The sequence below is a fragment of the Acipenser ruthenus genome, chromosome 20 (assembly GCF_902713425.1).
Source record: "Acipenser ruthenus chromosome 20, fAciRut3.2 maternal haplotype, whole genome shotgun sequence".
NCBI lineage: Eukaryota > Metazoa > Chordata > Actinopteri > Acipenseriformes > Acipenseridae > Acipenser > Acipenser ruthenus.
The window spans coordinates 3,190,626-3,213,868 of NC_081208.1; the positions used below are offsets into that span (position 1 = coordinate 3,190,626).

The following is a 23,243-nucleotide window of genomic DNA, read 5'->3' on the forward strand; positions in this document are numbered from 1 at the left end:
ATTTTTTCAACGTCTTAATGAAATATAGATTCCACCAACAGGATTTACGATCAATAATCTTAAAGTACATCAACAGCTATATCCTGTTCTCTCTGCCTTCATTCATAACAGTTTGATGTCTTGAAGAAGTCAAGCTGATCCTTATAATTAGAAACACCGGCAATGTAAAGCTATGATTATATCTACCGCAGGAGACTTGCAGGAAAGTATTCTTCATTCACTGCAGGCAGGTCAAGTGTGGCATTGATAACCTTTAATTAGTGCGGAAATTACACCTTCATAGTAAAAATTCCCTCGATGTCTTGTTTTTATTTTCCTCTGATGACTCTTTCTGCTGTGCTTTTACCCTGGCACCGGCGTTAATTATTTCTTAATTGCATTCGACATCTAGAAGAGAGTTGGTTGTTTTTCCTCTTGCTTTTCCTAGAAAGTCGATTTTTATTTTATTTTTATTTATTTATTTTTTTTGGCCAAATAATACCTCTGTGGTATCGTTACACAAGGAAAAGTGTTTCCTTGTGAAGAAACGTTTACTGCCAGAACACTACTGGAGATCCCAAGAATATTTTAATCATCCAAACCCTGAGGTTCTTCTATCAGGCGTGTGGGGGAGTTTACACTAGGATCCAGCTTAGGGTCTAATTGAAAGGCATTAGTTCTTAGCTTGGATACATTGCAACTACCCTGTAAGGTTGTTATGCAACTGCATGTGTCTATAGCAGGAGAACTAATAGTTTGAAGCGTGTAAATTGGTGCCATATTACTGGTATGTTATAGTCACCATTTTTTTCCACCACCAAAGCTGTTTTTCTACTGATCTTCTTAAATGTTCTGTCAAAGAAGCGTGTGATATTTTATAAATACATTTATGGATGTGAAAGGGATTGAGGCTAAATGAAAGAACACACAAAAAAAGAAAAGATAAACCTCTTTTTCTTTTGAATTTGTTATACTGCCCAGATTCAAGAGAGAAGATGAAAAGCTGTTGTAGTAACGAACGCGATTTAGAGAAACCAACCGCAGGCTAAAGCAAGATGTCTTCTGAAAGGCTTAAATAATCTATTTTAGAGTGTTAAACTACATCAGAGCCACACTTCCATTCCTAGTCAAAACCCTTATGGATTAAATTATGGGAGTGAGAAACTGGTTTAGGTTTAGCGTTAGAGAGTATCATTAAGTAATCTTGGTTAATCCTATTCTTGTGCAGGAGAATGGAGAGGGGGGATTTAATCCATTATGATATTTGCTATTGGAAGTAAAACATAACCTAGATTTGTTGGCTTTTGGGTTTCTGGACCATTTAGTTTAATTTTATTTATTTTTATTTTAAAGTATTGTGCCATGCAGGGAAGTCTGCACAGCGTTCAAGTGTCTTCGGCTTCAGATTCCTGGATGGTGACGCTTGTCAAAAGGAATTTTAAATGAAGCTTTAAAGGGACCGTCCCCAGTTTTTGTAACAAGGGTGATATATTGGAATGATATGTTTTCTTCAACAATGTAATTCGTTTTTACAGTTCATACTTTCTTAGACAATTATCTGCTCTAAAGTATGCATTTTTAATCCGCTGTTTCGCTCCATAGTGGTTGGAGGAACATTTTGTTAACACCTCGGTTGCCTGGATATTGATTGATCTGACAAGACAGGTACATCTAGTCTTACAGTTCGCCCTGATCTCATCGTCTGGTAAACAAGTCTTTAAACAGTAGGAGCAGGAGCCCCTCCTGCTGTGTGTGTGGTCTGTGTGCAGCTCAAAGGTGAGAGAGTGTCTCGGTGGTCTTTTGAGGGATCGCTTGCTGTTTACGTTGTCCGCAGAATGACCATGTGTCAAAAGTTGTCGACGTGATCTAGGAATCTGATCGTAATGTATGTTTTCCATGATCGAGATGGATTGAGATGGGAGGGACATCCCACACAGATACATTTATCCAGTATTTAAATAAGATTTAATAAACCAGATTTAACGATGATATGGGTCTAATATAAAAGCCATTGTGCATGTGTGATATGTATGTGCTAGCATTGCTTCCCAGGAAGAATGGCATTAAAGTATTTCATAGTTAAATAACTTCACCCAGCCTTGAATATTCTAAACAGATTTTATTTATTTATCTTTATTTTGGAGTGGTACCCTTTTTGAGGAAAACTGAAGATGAATTGAAGTAAAAATTAAGGTTAAAAAAATGAGCATGCTGATTTGAAGTTCACCACTTTAGTTCTCAACCAGTCTTCATCTTCAAATCAGTAAAATGTATAAAAACAAATCACTGAAGATGTAATAGAAGCCCTTTTTTAAAATAGTTTCCCACACTAGGTAACCTAAAACTTGCAAGGGAATTGTCTTATGGGCTGCCAACTGAAATAGTGGGCAGCGTAGATTCCCTCTGATTTATTGATTACAAGCCCAGTATCAAACTGACAATGAATAATCCCATGTACACACTCGAAACTGCTACCCTGGGGCACACTGTCTGCCTATCCACAAAATCCATCTTGGTTTGAAAAATGAATGGCTGCACAGAGAAGGAATTGCCGCTTGGTCCCAAAGGTCCTGCTGGAGTGGGCTCTGTGTTAGCTCATTCTCACGCTGCATGTGAAACTCATCTGAAGATTAAGGGGTCATCAACAGCAAGTCAGGCAAACCAGAATAATTTAGTGTTCTATTGTTCGGTGCTTGGGCAATTTTAGTATTCAAATGCATTTACAATTCTGAATCAAAGATGCTATGCTCTCTGCCAAAGCTGTTAGTGAGCAATTAATCACTAAATAATGACACTGGATATTTACAGGTGGTGTCTATTAGATGGGGATGGACAAATTCCAGGTACAAGCTATATACATTTTCAATAACAGTAGCTGGAACATAGACGGGATTACTGTGTACTGTATCCTCTTAGAACCATTTGTTTGTATCTCAACCTTTTATTGTGCTGCCTAGAGATCAAACACACACACAAAAAAAGTCAGCACTGAATTTGTAAAGCATTTCTTGCTGATGTAAAGACATGGACAGGGTTCCGCATACAATGCTGTCACAAGAGTGTAGCCCCAAGACTGGACCAGCAGTGCTCACAGGGCCAGTGCTTTTGCTGATAAATAGCGAGTACTCCAGTGCTATCTCAGCTCATGCTAAAATGCATTGCTTAAATAATAATACACAAAACACTATGAGAAAATGAATTTGACTTCTCGGCATGACGAATCACATTGGAAGTTTGCTGATCATAAGCTTATGTTAACACAGTAAAAAGTACAGGCTTGTTTCATCTCAAAAGCACACTTAATCACAAATGAAATCAGTGTTTTACTGTGGTTCTGGTTCAACGTTAACACCTGTGCCATATCAGAATAATACAATCAATTGGTGTAAAACACATGAAAGCGGTTTATGTACATTGTATTACCACTGAAGCATTTCCCTGGCACAAGTTCACCAGGTTAAATAATGCTGTGATCCGTGTTTTCTCTCAAAACTAATGGTGATCCAGATGTGTTCATTTCATTTTTTTGTAACTGTACGTTCAGAAGGCAGTGGAATCTGAAGCAGGGTCCTAGGCTTAATGGTCTTGGCTTCGTTTCTAAGAACTGTATTATAAAATTGTAATGTCTCTATGAAGTCATAGTCACCCACTTTAACCACAGCTGTATAGGATTCCCCCCCAAGCTGAATTCATACCTCAAAACTTGCTTTAGGGTCATTGTACCACTTAATGAGCCATCAACTTCATGGACGTTTGCCAGTGTCTTGATGTTACAATATATAAGATTTGCTATCCATTTTCATTGTTTAAAATGTATTATTTCTGATCTTTTCACTTGTCATACAAGCATTTCCATGTGGTACTGAATTGCACAGAAAACCTTGCTCTTTTATTGTTCAGTACACTGTGGAAAATGTACCCTCGGGCATTCTTAGTAATGACACTTTTCTGGGAAGCCATTTAAATTAAACCCGCTTCAATGTCAAACTGAGTTACAGTGCATATTTTTTTTACATATTTAACACCTGCATTAGATCTCGCCTTCAAGCAAGCTTTCATCAGATCCTGAACAGAATCTAAAATATTCCAAGTCGTAGAAGCTGCACCATTAACAAACGTCAACCTGCCAAAGTTAATCCTTTCAAGAGGACGAGCAAATCCTGCTTGAGTACTGGAATCAAAGAGGACTTGGTGTTCTGCCCTTTGATTTGTGACTTGTCTAGGGTTGGCAGCAACCTGACTTTCACTCTGTAGAGCTTTTGAATACACACTCACACAAAAATCCTGGTTGTCTGTCATAGTTCCTGTATAAAAATGAAATATTGCTTTTCAAATGTTTTAAAAGAAATGTCAAAAGTTATATGAACCTTGCATTCTAGTGTCGTAACAATGGGAACCTCGGGGAACCCTAGTTGCCAGCTCCTTTTGAGTACTTCCTGATTACACAGTAGTCACATGACACCGTTACCTTTCGACTGCTGGCTCTTCAGGAATAGTATGAAGAAGGATTGATTCAAGTTCAATAGAGGAGTGAGAGAAGTCAGGACCACCCACAATGATTGTAACCACAATAACAAGGTAAAGGAAACTGGAGAATTGAAATGACATTTGAATCTACTTTCTCTTTTAATTACACGAATAATTGAATTTTTGGTCTGAAATCGTCTTCGCTGGCCGCCCTTGTCTGAGCTCATCCATGGGTTGTCAGAAGCTGTCAAGCTTGTTAAAACTCTTTGTGCCACATGGCATCACCCCCCCCCCCCCCCCCAACCAAATCTGTCCTAGGAGCTGGAGCCAAGAACTGGCAACAAAAACAAGGCCTGCCCGTGGAATCCGATTCCATTGTTCTGCAATGTTCCGTTTTGAGCAGCTTTCACGTACTCGGAACGCCAGAGTACTGTGTTCCTTTCTGCTATGCAATTAATCGCAATCATACTTTGTTGCATGTTGCAATGTTGTTGGCAGTTTGTGCTGTATTTCATTGTTCATTGCAGGAGCACAATGTTCATTTTACAATAAATAAATGCAAAAACATGTATTTTACCATAATAGGCTACAGCAAGCCAGTACCAGTCAAACTTCACTGTGCTTTCAGTGCAAATGTGCATCATCTGGGTTTGAATTGCAAGTAGGTGGCTCAGTGGTAGACACCAAACTTTATATATATATAAAAAACAATTTTTATGCTTTAATAGCTTATTTCGTGAAATTGTTGTATTATCTATAATTGTAGAAATGAACCATATGTGGCATACTTTAGTCTGAATGGTAAGAAAGTGTAATTTGTAATACTTTAGGCTTTGAAGCAGCCTAAACCACAATTCCATCACGTTTGCAGGAAATGGTAACGAGTCGGCAAAAGCAGAGATTAGACAGTATGTTGAGTGTGTGCCGGGGCTGCTCCCGAGCACAATCCTGCATTGTCAAGAAGAGGAAGCCCTGCATTTGTTTTCATAATAAAATGGACCATGTTGTTTCTTGAACCACATCTGCAAATCATTTGGTTTAAAAACCCTTCTCCTTTGACAGAGTGTTCAACATTCATTCAAGTAACCGGCAAGGCCAGACTTGAAAAAACAAACAAACAAACGCAGCGATCCTTTTTGGGGTCACCTGCGTATTATACTTGGGGAGAGAGTCTCAAGAAGCCGTTTAACCAATTTATAGACCACGTTTCTTTGAAAAAGACAGTACACAAGTTTGATACATTGCATGTAGACTTTTGCGGTTAACAAAATGGGGGGGGGGGGGATACAAGTCTCATTCATCTTGATTGACATTGACACAATTTCACCTAATTTGCAAAAGTGTTCTCTAGCCTAGACAAAATGTATTCTCTTTTGCTCCGCTTCACAGTGTTGAGTTACTTAATCCAGCGTTTAAATTTCATTAGTGCAGGCTCTTAATGGAAGTTTATTTAGATAACCAGTTGGTTAGTGTATTATGTATCGGTATTTAGTATATTACAGATGTTACTGCCATCAAGCTTCTGAGCTTTAAGTAGGAAATAGATAACTTGTATCGAACTCTTCAAGTGTTGTCTTTGTCAGGATAGGAGTGCATCTGATCTGTCAGTTTGGACTCAAAGTCATTTCAATCATATTTGCGTTGAGTTGAATCCAGTGAGTTTATAATCAAAAGGTCAACCAAAGGTGCTGAGGCTAATCCAAACCACTTCAGTGAGAAAAGAAGCTGAACTAAAAGCATAGCTTCACTCTGTATGAAATGCAATACTGATATCAGAGGGGGGAATCACAGTCCGGTGTATGAAAGAATTTCCGAGTAATGAAGAAAGACGGGTCTCTTTAACAGCAAGGCTGACATGTTGTGTGCCCAGGTTTTTATTGCAGATTAGCTTGATGTCCAGTCCCAGGAAACTGCTTCTTGGCTGGAGGAAGATATCTAGCTGCTGCTGAAGACACTTGGTGTCAAGCCTTGGGAAAATGGATCCGATCTGCCACATTGGAATGGATGCATTTGTGTAACAGTATCCCAGTCCGTGTCTGTGTTTATCTAGCTAGTCCTTGCAAAATGCACAAGAATTAGGAACATTGTGATATTACCTCTGTGGCTAGTTCAGGCTGTAATGTGTAAAGAGGGCTTACTGGAATATAAAACAGTCAGTGCATTGTGTTATCTTATCCAAGTTATATTAAAATGAGTTGTAGTCTGAGAATGTTATCCATTACGGCTTGTGATGTGAGGGCTTGCCAGCTTTTCCGTGCTTGTAATCTACTAAAACCCTGGAAGAAAAAGCCCTGCTTGTGCTGTCACACAGTTTGAAAACCATTATTTAAGCTGTATGTTTTAAAATAGGAATCCAGTACTATTTTTAACCTTGATATTGTCCGGAACTAAACAACAAGAGTAAGATGCCATTAGTCAGCAAAGCCCAGCTAACAGCGTTTATTGTTGCATTATTTACAAAGTTAACTCTTTATACGCTGATCAGGAACAGCAGCCAACCACATTGTAAACATCCATCAGGTCATTGTTTTGTACAGGATATGCGTATTTTGTTATTGTAAAAGATAAGACAATAAATATATAGGTGTTCCAATTTGAAATGCTGTAAGATATACCTATCAACATATTGCACCAGTGTGTGGAATTCAGTATTTAGACTCATTTTCAACAAAGGTTCACTCAGGATATCGTTTATTTAAGGCTATACCGGATTATTATTTAAAGGCGTGCCTATTTAATCAGATTTGTGCTTATTTTAACAGGGTGTTGTTAATTTCAATTGTAGTTGTGTTACGTGGTTCTAGAACTCCACCCCCGGCTAGCAGACTCCAGGCTCTGTGGCTTTTTGAAAAATGTTCTACTGTTAAATTCTTTAAATCAATAAATACTATACAGAAACAAGAAGCTACTTCAAATAAAAAGGGCCCTTCAGCAGGTTCAAATAGGGCCAGGCTTCTAACAAAAACATCTGTTTCAGATCCAACACAATTCCCACTCTGTCTGTCTCCTGTGGAATGAATACCGCACTTTTGTCTCCAGCTTTGATGATGGTGAGATTTTTAAAAAATTGTTCTGAAGTGTTTCTCCAAAGAAACAAATAACTGGACAAATATGTTTTTTGTGCCGAACGGCGGTATTGCTCTGCTGAACAGAAATAATTTAATACACGACCATTACTCCGACAGCAGCAGGGGGAAAGACCTCTTGCCCCTTGAGCTATGCAAGGTCATGAAGAGTTGGATTCAGTTCCGATCGAATGGTAATTAGGTCTGCTTCTTTTTCAACCCGCTCTGCCTCTGAATGGAGCCGTTTCTCATCTAAGTATCCAGTGTACTCATTCTTCACCCCACCAGTATATATTCATCCAGAACTATAAAACGCTCATCGGTAACGGCTTCCACTTGAAATGTCTTGAATAAGTTGCTTTTAGTGTTGCTATATAGTATATGTATAGTCAACAGTAGTCTACTACTCTACGTTTTGGAATAAACTCTCTGTATTTGACTATCGTTTAATGTTGAAGGCCTTCAGGGATGAACAGTAGTCTTTAATTTTAAAAGGAGTTTTCATAGAAAAACAACCCGGATTAGATGCTTGATGATTTTATAAAGTGTTTAAATGAATAAATTGCGATACAGTAATACTGTATGAAGGTAGCAAGAGGCGTGACATCATTCTGACAACAGCCTGCACCGCACAGTTCTGAAGTCTTTCAGGTGGAGGTTCTGTCTCCTGGATGATTTAGCTTTTAAGTGGCCCTGACTGAAGTGGTGTGGTTTCTTCAGGGAGTGTGCCAAGTGCTCAAGAGGGGCTGGCAGTTTATTTATCAAAACTGCGGCACAGCACTGTATTTCGATCAGCCTTGCACTGATAAACTGGAAAAGGGTTATCGGCTTTCTGGTTTTCTTTTTGGAATAAGGATAAAACTTTTTTTTTTCTCTTTTTCACAGACAAGACCTTTTTTGTTCAGTTCTGACACAGAGTTTAAATGTGCCATTGCTGTTGATTGCAAATACAGACCTGTCTTTAAATGTAAAAGACTCACAGTCAGTTACTCTGGTTGTCATAGTATATTGTCATCCGATATAAGCATTATAGAAGTATAATTCGTGCCATAGTGCAGTTCTAAACATCTGGAGTACAGAAGATGAAACTCCCCAAATCAGATGCGTCTTTAATCCCAGCAGTGACCCAAGTCCTAGTGTGTACTCACTTAGACCCAATGAAGCAATCGAAAACAATTACAGTAGGTGGATTCATTGGCACCACTTGTATGCTGAGAGACATTGATGTGTTTTATGAGGCTTGTATCTTTCTGCAGGTTTCATCAGCTGGCAAAATTACAAAATGATTCCCAGAAGCATTCCATTATTAGAATGGTCTTGTATAGGATAGGAGCCAGTGCCCCCCTCCCCTTTTCTCTGCTTAGAACAGTGATTCCTATAACAGAACAAGGGGCTTCGGGAAGCAGATGTGCTTAACAATAACTACAGTGTTTACAGTGTCTGCAGAGCTACTTAACTGAGCAGTACGCTGTTAAAAGGATTGAGAAATTGCCCGTGGAATGCAACAGCAAACGGCCCTGTAACTGTAATATAAAACAGAAGAGTCCGTGCCACTTTCATATTGCTGTGCTCTGGGTTCCCTGTTAATTGTTTGTTTCTTATTTTAATCTCACGTTGAGGTGAAAGTTCACAGCATTTAATTGTCATATTCTGCAGGAGACCTGAATAAAATAAAGGGGGAATTAAGATGCAGTTGTCGCCAAAGCAAATTGGTTATAGCAGCAGGTTTTCACATAACGTTGTCATTGCTTTACATAATGCTACAGCACAAACAATTTCATCCACTTCAATATTTACGTGGTTTATTCATAAAACACAGCAACAGTTTGATCATAGAAAGATTTCAAGTCGGATTATATTGTGTTTATTTTCTAGGTAACTTCATTCTTTTTGCTTCCTGTCCAAATGATTGTTTTAAAATACCAATTTGAAGTCAGTTGGCAGTAACGTGGACGATTTTTTTATCGTTGCGTAAAAGGAAATGTGATTTATTCCGGCCCTTTTCGGGAAAAGGAGAGACCAAGTGCAAGCACAGAGAAGAAGAGATGCTTTGTTATCTTGGTTTAGTACAAGGCGTCTTGCATCTGGAGTAACGTAGGAGACAGCTGTGGTCCAGATGTGTGAGGGGGTGACAGTCCAGTCTTTGCACCCTGTCATCACTTTATTTCAGTTGATGTTGGAACTGCGGAAGTTCAAATAGTGTTTTCTCTTCTTTTTGTTTGAGTCACACATTGCAGCGCTGTGAGATAGGAAGGCTTACAGATCAGTGCTCTATATACTTTAGGCCAGGGATTATGAGCCGTCCTTCTATCAGGGATTTTTAAATTGCTAGATTATAACCCATAATTTCCTTGACAGGTTTATTTTAGCTCTGTAACAGCTGCCATATTGTGCTGCATCCGTTCATTACAGAAACCGAAAAGTGTTAAAAACAACATTCTGGTTTAAAATGTAGTACTTGTCAGTCATAAATTCAGAAGCAGTTTGTGTTAATTCATCCTGTTAGTGTTCTTGCACGTCTAGCTGCAAATTCTGCCAGTTATTTTTGCTGGAAGAGGGAGCTGGAAAGTGGAGCTGAACTAGCTTTCATTAGATGTTAGCACGCTGCTACCCATTTGATAAGATTATTAACATGCCCTGATTGCTCGGGTCCAGATGTTAAAATCGTTTTCACGATTTAAATGTACAAATCCTACCATTTAAAAAATGTTGTACCACAGTTGACCTCATTTATGATTGAGTGTTTTTAAAGTTGCCATTCCACATGTCCTACTCTGCTGTCGGTGGTGCGTTATGTTTTTGTTGGTGACCGTTGAACCATTTTTCTTAAAATGCATGTCCGTTGTAATAGTAGACGAACAGTAAAGGTAGCATAAACATCAGGACTGTAATGAAAGGTATAATAAATAAATTCGGAGCGATTGCAATCCTAAATGACATAGACTGCCTGTTGCTTTTTCTAGTTTGTGCTGGTATGGTTCATCTCAAAATGCGCCAGACTGCATACCTTTCTGTCATTTCGGTAAAGTACATTACAAAGGCCTGACAGTATAGCCATGTGCCAGCTGGCAAGAGGAGACCCCTTTTGAAGATGCACACAGCCATGGAGCAAGGTGGGTTCAATCAAAACCCTAGCCTTGTGCCAGTCCAATGACGCATATTACATTACGTTCTATCAAATTCCCAATCAAAACAGATCAACACAAACGTTTAACAGATTAGAAGAAGTAGACGAAGCATTGAAATCCAAATACAGAAGAGTGATGTCAATTTTGAGTGTCTGAGTTGCACCAAATGCTTATAACCATCCGTTTATCATTTATCATGGAACGGGCACCTGTACTTGCCATTGTCGCTGGCTGTGCTGGAGCTACTGGATATTTGATTTGGTTTTGAAGCTTTCACTTTGAGTCTTTTCACTGTTTCATCTATCTTAAGAAGTTGTCTTTTAATTAGTAAGTGTAATATCTAGAAGCAGACTTGGTGATGTTGGTTGCTATGTAGAGCTGACAGTGGTCGCTTCTTACATGTCTCCTGTTTTTTAGTTTTTTGTTTTTCCAGTTAAAACGGCCAACTGTTTTAAGGAATGAAGTTTTGAGCATCACTGTTAAACTCACTCAGGCAAGAAATCCATTTATTTAGTTCCTGAAGCATATCTCCTCCAGTTTGGATCCAATTCATTTAAAACTCAAACATGTATGTACATGGAAGTAAAGCAATATTAACTCTTAGTTCTTAGTCACTTTAAATTTGAGTCATGTTTTAGAGGAATTCAAATGTACTTAATGTTTTTTTATTGAAGTTAAGAAATACCAGCCTTGTAAAATTAAATAGAGTGGCTTTACAGTATATAGAACAGGACCATTTTATTCAATGCTTAATTTAAGTGATCAAATATTAGTGAGAAATAATATAATTAATTCCTTCCACTTGTACAGTGCAATCTCAATCGTTTCCAGAGGCCATGTTAATTCTCCCTGAAAGGACTTCAACTCAGTATACAAACTTCTACAGCAAAAAGTCTTGTTTATTACACTTACAACAAGCTGTCGGATACAGTTGTCAAAAGGGTTTTACCTGCAACTATTAAAAAGGGAAAGCAGGGGGTTTATTTTTACTGGTTTGAAAGAAAAGCTTATCTAGTTCAGAAGAAGGAAGCAGGATAATGAAGTGCATATCCCACCCTGTTTCACAGCTGTCACAGTGAATTACAGGGGCTCCTGCTCAAGCACATCTTCAGAGAGCAAATCCGTGCGACCTTGCCATGAATAAAAAAACACCTCGGCATCTCCAAATCCCTTTTCCATTAGGAAGCGGGTTCTAATATTGCCGCTGGAAAAGCATTTATTGCGCTGTGGGGATTGTGCCCTTCTCTTAGAGCCAAAATGCTTTCAAGATGTGCTTGGATGGTCGGCAGCATCAAGCAGAGCTTTTTGGTTATATCCTTACGCCATTTAACATTAGCTAATGTCTTCATTACAGTAAAATCGCCCTCATACCCAATGCAGTAGGGAGAGTTAACTTCAACATGTAACATTAGAATTGAGTATGTGTGCAGGTTGGCTTACCACATGCTAGGACATGAATCCTGAACCTCTGAAAGGTGATGAAAATAGAGGCAAGCCAGCTGGTTTGGCCTTGTGTCTGTTTGCGGAACATTGAAGGTGGAGAAACCCGTCCTTTTTTAAGCATGTAGATTACAGAGAAGCAGAAATTCCTCTTGGTAAAACAAATCGCAGATATAAATTATAAATCCCCAGGGATAAGCCTACGCCACACACAGTGGGTTGTCTTGATTGGTTTACAAACAGAAGGTCACAGGTCATTCAAACATAGGGTTATATGTTAGCTCTGGAAGTGATATTTCACATTTAAATACATGTAGGTTTTGCTGTTGGTATTGGGGAATGCCACGGCTAACACAAAGGATGTCCTGTGTGGTCACTGTGGGCAGCAGAAACTGTGTTGCCTTTTCTTCAAAACTCTTTGCATTTTACATGATTTATTTTAAAGGTCAAATTCTGAAGGTGAATAAAGTCAGTAAGGGAGTCCTCCTCTTTACAAAACTCCAAAAGCGGGTTTTTGCTGCGGAGGGCAGAAAAAGAAAAAGAAAACAGTGTGTTGTTTAGCATTGCATTGTTAAGTATTGTGAGTGAATGGAGAAACCTGATCGGGATCTGGAATACATTTAAAAAGTAGTCTATGCTGTAGCAAAGGCTTTCATGAAAATTGAATTTTCTATGAACGTGACGCTAATCCTGATAGGTACCAAATGAAAAACAATGCCGTATTCAGCCAGCAGCACAGAGTATAACTGTGCCACTGTGGCTTGTTGAGGCTGATTTGCAGACCCTTTATTCTGCTGAGGGTCTGCAGAGGAATGGCAGGCATGGGGCAAGGAGAGCGACTGTTGTGGGAAACTGCTGACTCGCCCCGCTTAGCTTCACTAACCCCCGTTTTCCTTTTGTGTGACACCCAGCTTTTCAATCAAACATAAAGATGTCAATGGAGTGCAGGAGGAAAAAAAGGGTAAAATACAAGAATAGAAAAGAGGTTAAAAAAAAAGTGTATAATGAGGTTTTCAAGGCACCATGAATTCATTTGAACAAAGGGGTCTTTTCAGACATTTTGGGGGGCCTGTCTCATAGCGAGGCTGCATAGCTCTGGCAGGGCCAGGCTTTCTCTTGTGAGTTGATGAAGTGGCAGGGCACGAAGGTTTTTTTTTGTCCCCCTCCCCTGTAGTCTTTGTGTCTGAGTGACAGCGGTAGCTGTACCCCTCTGACTTCCCTACAGTGTACGTGAGGGAGACACCGGTATATTTAAAAGTCATAAATCTTGCTGACACGACAGCTGTGCTTCGCAGGAGGTTGGGGGATTGCCTTTGTGTTGGTGACAGATCCACACTGGATTGCTCATCACCAGATCTGTAAAGGTCTCTCACTCGTCTATATTTAAAAGGAAATCCCACCTTGGTGACCATTTCCTTTCCTCCAAATAGTGTTGAATCTCTTTTTAAAGCGTAGATACTAATGCCACAAGACATTCATTTTAATGTGCTCATGAGACCCTGCTCCTCCTCATTATTATTAGCTAGTAATGATGATAAACCTTCATCTCCCAACGAGCCTACGCCTAGAAGACACTTCCACTCCATTAGAGCATTCAAATAGAATCTTTTGCTTATAATAACCAACCAAACAAGAGGGATCTGGTTAAACTGTGTTCTATAAGATTATACAGGTAGCATTCTATTCTGTGAAAAGACTGGCATGTTCTTAAAAGCATGACAGAGAGAGTTTCTTTTTTCCTTTCAGTTCTATGTGGTAAAAGACTATTGAGAAGTAAAATGGCAAATAATTTACGTGAGAATCTCCATTCCTCTGTTAAACTCACTCAGCGAAGAAATTCCTTTGTTTGGTTCAAGATGAATGTCCTCTAAAGGTACATATTTGGAGGTATCTGAATGTGCTATATGAAAAGATAAGTTGAACCCTGTAAATTTAAATAGAATGGCTTTTGTAATTGTACAATATTGGAAAGGACCCAATTTTCAATGCTTTAATGCGTTCCTTAGCTACTTTCTTACTCCAGTCACCTACTATGCCCTACTTGAGAGTTGACCGTTGAGGTGTAATCAGATTATTCCCATATTGATGGCATTAGTGCTCCTGGTGACTCGTCTGTGTCTCTTCCTGTGTGTCAATCTTGCGTTGCAATTGTTTGCCCTTAACCTTGGACTGAAACGACTCATTTCTCAAAAACCTTCCCATCACAGAATGTGCCAAGACTTTCCATTCGGACTTTGCCCAGTTTTACTGGAAATAGCTCGGAGCTGGAACTGAGACTTGAAAACTGAAAGCCAAAGTGTGAGGCTCACCTGAAGTATTCATCCTTGAGAGATGCGGAAGCCATAAATCACTTCAAGGGGGGGCACTTTAATGACGTGCCAAGAAACCAGAAGCAACCTTGCCTTTGGCTTTGGCTATAGACCGCGCCGTTGAGGATCCACGCTGCAGACAGTGGGGGGGGGAGCGTTTATCATACCCTGCCGCCTTCCAGTGACGAAGACCCAAGCAATATCTATTTCCTATGAGTTAAGTGGTTAGCTCTTCCTCTTCAGACTGCCAGAGAGTTACATTTTTACCAGATGGACACGCTGTGTCTGTACAGAGCCGAGCGGGGGTGCACCGTTGCGTTTGGACAACAAGGCCTCTTAGCTCAAGAGCTGTTCCAGATGTAGAATTTTTCATCTGTATTCAGTGGGATCCTGGCCCGGACTGAAAAAGAGACGACGGACGATTTATTTTTCTGCATGAGAAATGAAATGTGTTATCGGGTCGTATTTGTAATGTACTTTGATAAAAGTATCGGTCCTTTTTTTTTTTTATATGAGAAGCAACCAGTCTGTTTGTTTGTATAGCTCATTTGGTGGCCAGTGTGATAATTGCAGTTTGAAATGGCGGTGTCTGAAGAGCAATGTCAAAGTACCTCCATAGTTTATGTGGTGGTGGATTTAGTTTACAGGCATGTTCACACAGTGACCCAGGACTCCTGACAGGTTGATACAATCCACATTCTCTTCAGCGCTGCATCTACTGAAGTTGGCTTGCAGTTGGCCAAACTGGCATTTTTGTGATTCACATAAATCCTTTTGAAGGATGGTCTTGTATAATGAAAAGTAGCACACAAAATTGAAACAGATGGCAGAAGAAAGTGATCAGTAAAGACCACAACAGCAGGACAAGTTCCCCCCACATTCATCAAACCCCAAAACAAAAAGAGTTAGCAGAATTTGTTAGCACTATGTGGATCCCATTTCTGGAGAGAGTACTTGAATAATCACGTCTTGCCTGGGCACAGTGGGTTGCGTGTTCAGTGTTGGTTGTATGACTTGTGTTTGACTGCAGTCTTCTCTTTTGTCTGTGTGTGTTTTCAGCATCAACAACAAGCTGCAGCAACCAGAAGCGGCAGCTGGTGTTCTGGAATATGCCATGAAGCACTTCGGGGAGCTGGTAGGTGCTTTTTAAAAACCATACCTGTTTGCACGTGGCTTGTGAAGGTCTTCGTTATTGATTTTGAAGGGTTCCAGTTGAATCCAGTGGGTTTGTATCAGCAGCTGTGATCAGGAAACCTGTCTGCTTTCCATCACTTTTTTTACTCTGCAATGTCGAGCACTCTCGGATTGCAGTGGGAGCATTTCAAATGGCCCGAGAGTTAGCCTTCACACCAAGGGAAAGACAAGGGGTTTATGTCTTAATGCTCCCCTTCACACTGTGTTATATACTGGGGTTGACCAGGCTGTAAAGAAAATGTCATTCAAACCAAAAATGTCTGAATAACGAACAGCACTGCCACAGTTCACATTTGTGACAAAGTGTACTGTTATGCAACAGGGAATTGATTAACTTAGCACAGAGGGCAATGGACTATTGAATTGCCTTTTAAAAATAGGGATCATTTTGAGATTGATTTATTCGACACAAGGACTGTTGTAGCCTTTCCAGACATGTGGAGCTGACAAGCAGCTTTCCTTAATCGGAGCTGCAGTGTATACAACACACAAAACATTTATTTCAGTTTCTTGAATTGTGGCTTTTAATGCAGGGCTCAAACTGCACATGTGGAAAGTTATATGTGTTTGTTTCCTATTAACTTTGTACTGTAAATGTTTTTAAAATTAATGTAACATTCTTGCTCATTTGAATTAGGCCAGATGTATGGAGGAGATGGTGTTCATTTTATATATTCTGTGATTAAGTGACTAATTCCTATTGACTTGCCTGTAATGAGGTTCTGGCCGCTAGTAAGTCTTTAAATCTTCAAAGGGGTTCAAGGTCTGTAAACTCTGGGAAGAACGGCAACGAGGGACATAATGAATAAAGAATATATGTGATCCCCAGACACCAACACTTATGTGTATGTAAGGATTAAGACTTCTATCTGTCAGGGATACACTGTAAAAAGAATTAGCAGCCAAGGCAATTCTTATTTTAAGAATTCCAAAGCAGGATGTTTAGAGCTGGGTGCAGTATAACATTTCTATGGCACCCTGTGAGATTATATATATATATATATATATATATATAATATATATATAATATGATACTGTATATAAAACAAATTATGGACAAACCTTGACTAGCTTGTATTTTACCTGAGGGGAGCGGAGTGCGCTTAATTTTTCTGTGGTCTCGTTATGCAAGTATTGAAAAGCTGGGGCATGCTTAGCCTTTTGTTCATTATTCTCCTCATTTTCCATGTAAAAGCTGAAGCTGTGTGGGAGAGTAACGGAGCAGGTAACCTTTGAAGAGTGGAAAGAATCTGTGCAATGTGTTGCATTCGGTGCGGCTGTGTCTGCCGGGGGGTGCAGGCCACCTGCCTGTGCCTTTGGGGAGCTCTGGAGCTCACGGCTTTATTAGGCAGAGACACGCTGCGGTCTGAGCGCTGTGTGAGTTCACTGTGAGGGTCTGGTTTCTCAGACTGTGAAATAGCTGTCTGATGAGGTCACTGTGCTTGTACGCCATCTCAGTCCCCTCAGAGAGTGAAGACATGGGCAGGTCACTCGCTGCAGTGCTTCTGAATGGATTACAAGCTGTTGGCTTTGCTGCATCTACTGAGTGTCATTGGGGACAATACCTTGATTTGATAATGTATCACGTTGTGTATTTTGTTGTCTATGCCAGTCTTATTATTATTGCCTTTAAACTTCATCGAGGACTGTTTGAGATCACCAGAAGCTAAAAGCAATTTAATATAATAGGCTGGTTTGTAATCTCAGGTAACAAATTGTTGTTTCTATGTCTTTTCAATGACAAGAAGCATAGTGGCTGACCAGTATCGGGGAGGGGGGTGCTTTTGTGATTTGGCGTTTCTGTTGGAAAACCTGTTACGCAATGCAAAATAAATTGTAGTAAATTAGGCATGCTGTATTGAGTGTTGGATAAAGCAGCGGGTGTCTGTGTTTATGTTTGCGATACCAGAATAGCTGAAGTCGGCAGGGAATTTGCATTTACAGACTCTCTTACGCCATTCACACTGGATTGCGAATGAATTAAGTGTACACTTCTTTTTTTTTTTAATGAGCTTTTTCAGATATTTTTTAAATGACGTCAAATGGTCTTATTGTAAATCATTTGGGGTTGTTGACATGTTGCTGCGGAACCCCACTAGCTTTGCGAAAACATTCGCAGGCAGTAATGAGGCGCAGCGAAAAAAAACATATTGGAATCCAACTCCCATAATTATCCCAAAAACCAAGCACGGTACAGCCATAAAACCTGATTGCTTTCTGTTTAGAACATAATCAAGACTTCGAAACAATGTTGCTTTTATATCCCTAAATGCAAATACTTTATTTATTTCCAATAGCGGTTTTAGAAAATTGTTTTTCAATGGGGAAATGTTTGTTGAGCACAGCACTCCATGAAGTTGGGCTCTTGCGCATGTTCTTTGTGTATTGGGTCTTCTAGGCTCAGTTCTGAAGTACAATGTGCAGTGGAAATTGGACAGCATGTCCTAGATGAAACGTGTCTGCTGTGTCTACCCAGCCTAGGGAGCTCTGGATTGGGTAATCCAGTGAAAGATCTCTTCTTATGCATATTGAGTTATCAAGAACTAAAGGATTTGCAGGCAGGGATACCAGATGCTGTACACGCAAAGTTAGGAAGCACAAATAAATGTGTGAATTAGGTTACTGGGTGATGTAGCGACACAAGTGCTGGGGTCAGTTTATGAAACAAGATAGGTCAACCTTTTCTCTTTTTTAAACATTTCTCCAAATGTCTGGTGCATATGGATACTTGGACACTTACTCCTTATCTAAATTGGGCTGTTCATTGGGTTAAAAAAAGAGGTATATTTATAAGCAATTGTTTTAATAGAAGTCCAATATAAACGAATAGTTCTTATAAAACAGTAATGACCAAATGGACAGCATTTTCTGTGAACACAATATGCAGATGCATGAGTAGCTTTTTTTTTTTTTTTTAGTTTATTTTTTTATTTTGTATGGGAATTTGAGTAAGTACGTTACTGTAACCAAATGGAGCATTGTTTACTGGGCACCACTAAAGTTAAATTGCAGCAATTTCTTCGGCTTGGCTTTAAACTCAATAAAAATGTAATTAGGTTTGCGTCTTAAAAGGTGGCAGCTGTACTGTATTACGTACGTGTCTGATACATGGACATGCATAGTCAGGTTGAGACAGAATGTTTATAAGTCTCGCAGGTAGGCAGGGGATTATATTAGATGTGGTCTATTGCGTAGTTAAAAGCAGAGCCTGCGTTTTGAGGTTTGGTAAAGATTTCATACTGCTAGTAATGGAACTTCAATGGCTCATGAAAATATAAAAGCAAAACATTACATCACTGGTTGAGATTGAGCACGCCACATTACAGGGCCACCGAGGTCAAGACCAGGTTTTATTGCTGTGAATTCCTCATGAAGTCAAATTGTAGACAGCTGAGAGGTCATCTCGGATCATGGTGGGGTCATAGAGAGACAGACATTGTCGTTTTATTTATGAGTCGGAAAACCGTTTTTGAAATTGACGTCATCCTCCTAGAATGTCAGAAAGGGAAGATTTGATTCTTTAACGAAACAGGTGACCGCAAACAGGATATATCCTCAAAGGGTCCCGTCTGCCTGCTATTACATTGTATTGTGGAGTTTTCAACCAAGTTGACTTGTTTAAGCTAAAAGGACAACAGCAACGAATCTTTGGATGACAAACTTTTTTTTTTTTTTTTTTTAAGTTGATGTAATGATTAAGTCAACACAAAGCAACACAAAAAAGCCCAGTAAAATTTCACTAAAACACAGCTCAGACAAAACTTGGATGTTATTGTTTATGGACCAGACCACTGTATCAATTCATGTGGAACATTTTCAGTTGGCTTTCACTTGTGGGATCTGTCTCTTCTCCACCATGATTAATGGAACCAATGAGCAACTTTTAGTCCCTATAGTATCAGAGCCGGTTTCTATCATAATCTGCCCCCTGGATATTCCTTATAAACAAACAATAACCTTTGACTGCTCAAGGGAAGAGTTTAGGAACCCAAGAGCTCCCAGTTTGAAGGGGTCTGTGCCAATCAATACACATTTTCATGCATGCATAGAAATTGCTCAAGGTTAAGCCCATGACTAATATGTGACACAAAATTAAATGTCCAGGAGCCTCTTAATTAGCTTTTTGTCAAAAGATTTTTTTAAAGACTCAGTGGAGGTATTAGGGGCTGGCTTGAAGAATCCCATTTCTAAAGTGAAGCCTTGGTAAACTGGCCAAGAAACCGTTGTTGCTTTTCCATACCAGTTATTTATGGTGATCGTGTAGGTTACCAAGGATTACATGGTGGTTTCAGTCAAAAAGTGTTCACCAGCAGATGTAGGATACAAACGGGTTTTTAAAAAGTAAAACAACACTTTTGAATATTAAAAACCAAAGGATCACAAATGCATTCTCCCTCCCAGCTTCCAAAATTAAAACTAATAATCTTGACACCTCAGGGTGTGTGTCTACATGGAGAAATAATCATTTAGTGGCCACCTTGTGTCAAACTTCAAAGGGAGGTTAACTACTGAGGTAATTGTGTGTGGGTTAGGGGGGAGGTTGCCCTTGAAGCCCTCTTTACACCGTTGCCATGGTTCTGAACATGACATCATCGTAAAGGAACAGCACGGGGTCCTAATAAAGCCATGTGACGTGTGATGCATTATCTTGGATGATCCACTACTGTCAGGCACGTGCTGCTGCTGACTGGGCTGCTTGCAGGGAAGAGTGGAACAATTAGGGCTGTAAAACTGGGAAGGTTTTATTTCATCTAAGCCTGCTTCATTTTAACAGCCTCCTAAAAATCACACTCTTTTGGGAAAGCACTCCCCTTTTGCTGTACAAGAAGGTATTGTAAGGAACCCCCCCCCCCCCCACCATGTCTGTTTAATTATTGATGTACTGCATGCAGCTTTACTGTTTGACCTTCATCTCTAAAATGAATGGGGTCTGGTTTTGAGTTTATGAATGGGTTTGCAGTGCTATCAGTGTATTCATGGCGTCTGGTTTTGAGTTTATGAATGGGTTTGCAGTGCTATCAGTGTGTTCGTGGCGTCTGGTTTTTGAGTTTATGTATGGGTTTGCAGTGCTATCAATGTGTTCATGGCGTCTGGTTTTTGAGTTTATGAATGGGTTTGTAGTGCTATCAGCGTGTTCATGCTCACACCCTTCTGTTCCGCAGGAGATCCAGGCTACCTGGTATGAGAAGCTACACGAATGGGAAGATGCTCTGGTGGCGTACGATAAGAAGATTGACATGAACAAGGAGGATCCTGAGCTGATGCTGGGGAGAATGCGCTGCCTGGAGGCACTGGGTGAATGGTGAGTGGGTCAGGATTCAAGCGTGAACCAGTTCTACTTCTATACAAGCGGAGGAAGACGATTGCAATGGCATAAATATAAAGCCAGCTGCTCCACAACTGCCACCTCCTTAAAAGACAACATAAACATAAACTGATGGTTCACATTTATGAACGAATGTTAATTACTGAAAACTGGCTCCTAATTGCTATTTTTCTTATAAATAATATCTCATCTTCGGAGGGATCTAATTTTGTGTTTTGACTCATGGAAAGTAAACACAGCAACAGTCGCTCGGAGCAAAACACAGATCCGTCAAGTGTTGACGGAGTCGGGGCGATTTTTGATTTGTGCCAGCACTCTTGCATAATGCTATCATCCAGTGGCACGCACAGCTGACGATTGGGATCACAACTTTGTTTGCCAAATTGAGTTGGATAAACCTTGATTGAAGCAGTTGGTTGTGGAATGTGAGCCTAATGAAGGCAGGCAGTGCATGCCTGCGAGATCTGGCCACTAGCAGTCTGTTTAAAAGACTTTGCTTTGTAGCTCTTCACACTTTATTGGCACGCTGCACAGATAGAATGTGATGTTCTGGTCTTTGATGGTACAGTGAAAAAGCAAATTCACGTAAACAGAAATCATTATAGCTTAGGAAGACCGGATATGTACAGCTATGGCCAAAAGTTTCCCCATCACCTAGAATTTTAGGATTGAGACAGAATTAAAAAAACAAAAACTTTATTAACATAAATTAGATATTTTATTTAACATCGTGCAATCAAAGAAACTGCAAATTGATATTGCAAAAAAAGCATACCGGACGCCATAATAGTAGTACAGTATTTTGTGTTCTATAGTCATAGCTGTGCTGTACCTTCAGGTGTTTCCGTGATTACGCAGCAGTTGGCTATTATTAAGTAAAAGGATGCTGCTAAAGGGGGTTCATTTGCAATGAAAGCACCCCCCCAAAGGTTTCTGCATTAATAACAATTTAAATTGAAATATGCTAACATGATGTACCAGTAGACAGAGGTACAGACCCTGTTTCTAAGGCTGTCAACTGTGTGGACACTATGCTAAGACTTGGCTGCAATTTCCTGAGCTGGCAGTAAATACACCATACCATTTTTACCCTGCCATATTTAATGCATCCGTTTTAGTTCTAATTGATTTTGTTTTTACTGACAGCAGAAATATTGTTGAATACCAGTAAGTCTTTTTTAAAGATGTGTTTGTAAATTTGTGTGCACAGCACTGACAGTGTGCCTTCAGACCCAAATAAATAAAGGTTCTGAGGATTTAAAACTGTGAAAACTATTCGTGATGTGCTCAGTCAGTCTAAATAGTCTAAACATTTCTCCACATTTGCTCTTCAATGCATAATTTCCTAAAACATATTCACAGATTAAAAGTTTATTGAATGGGCCCTTAAACTGTCTATTCCCTTCCTTGTATATAATGATAGAAAACTGGGGAGAACAGCAACACAGACAATTTGACTCTTAGCAACTAATATTTCCAGCCAAGCTGTGATTTAGCCACGCTGATTTAGCCTGATATATTTCAGCAACGTGACATTACAAAGTACTTTTCTACGGTAAATCAGTGAATAGTTATTTCATTCTCTCAGACTGCTGGTATGACTGTACATAAGTATGTGAGCAAGAGATTCCCTGAAATCACTTGCTTGCAGTTTCCCTGCAATGACCCTGTACGTGCAGCAGCAGTAATAGTACCTGCAGAGGGTTTATTTAACTCTGGTTTCTGGAACTGCACTCAAGTGTTTTACCAGCTGTCAAGCCCATATGAAAAACACCATGCTCAGGGCTGCTGGCTACTGCCGACATATATAATATCAATGGAGGGGAAATGAAAACAAGGAACAGCAGGGCTAGGATTGTTAGGATTGAGACATCTTTTTTTTTTTTTTTTTTTTACTATATGAACTATATGAACATTCATTTTAGATATTCTATTTAACGTCATGTGATCAGAAATTCAAAGCAATCGCAAAAGTCTTTGTTAGTTTTTCAGCACATGCAGCCCACTTTGCGAACAGGTTCTTTTCAAGACTGCTTTGCTGCATGGAGTTTAAAGGTCACTGCTGATGTATATATGAAGAACATAAGAAAAGTTTGTGAATGAGAAAAGGCCATTTCACTCATCAAGGCTCGTCCCTTGTTAGGTCTCATTTAAAAATACAGAATCTAGTCTTTTTTTTTTTTTTTTTTAAATGTTCCCAGTGTTTTAGATCCTACTACTTCACCTGGTAGGCTATTCCATGCATTAATGACACTAAAAAAAGTGCTTCCTGCTTTCTGTTTGGAACTTACTTTTCCTCACCTTCCATTCATGCCCTCTTGTTCTTCTCTCTGTG

The 23,243-nt window shown here is 39.6% G+C and overlaps 1 protein-coding gene across 2 annotated transcripts in view; it reads left to right on the forward strand.

Annotated features, from left to right (window-relative positions):
• LOC117425566 (serine/threonine-protein kinase mTOR) overlaps nucleotides 1-23,243 on the forward strand; it is a 79,866-nt gene that overhangs the window by 39,271 nt on the left and 17,352 nt on the right. For both annotated transcript variants that reach the window (XM_058993150.1, XM_058993151.1), the window contains exons 29-30: nucleotides 15,448-15,523; nucleotides 20,745-20,884. In XM_058993150.1, coding sequence (XP_058849133.1) covers nucleotides 15,448-15,523; nucleotides 20,745-20,884 — 216 coding nt within the window. The remainder of the gene's footprint in view (nucleotides 1-15,447; nucleotides 15,524-20,744; nucleotides 20,885-23,243) is intronic.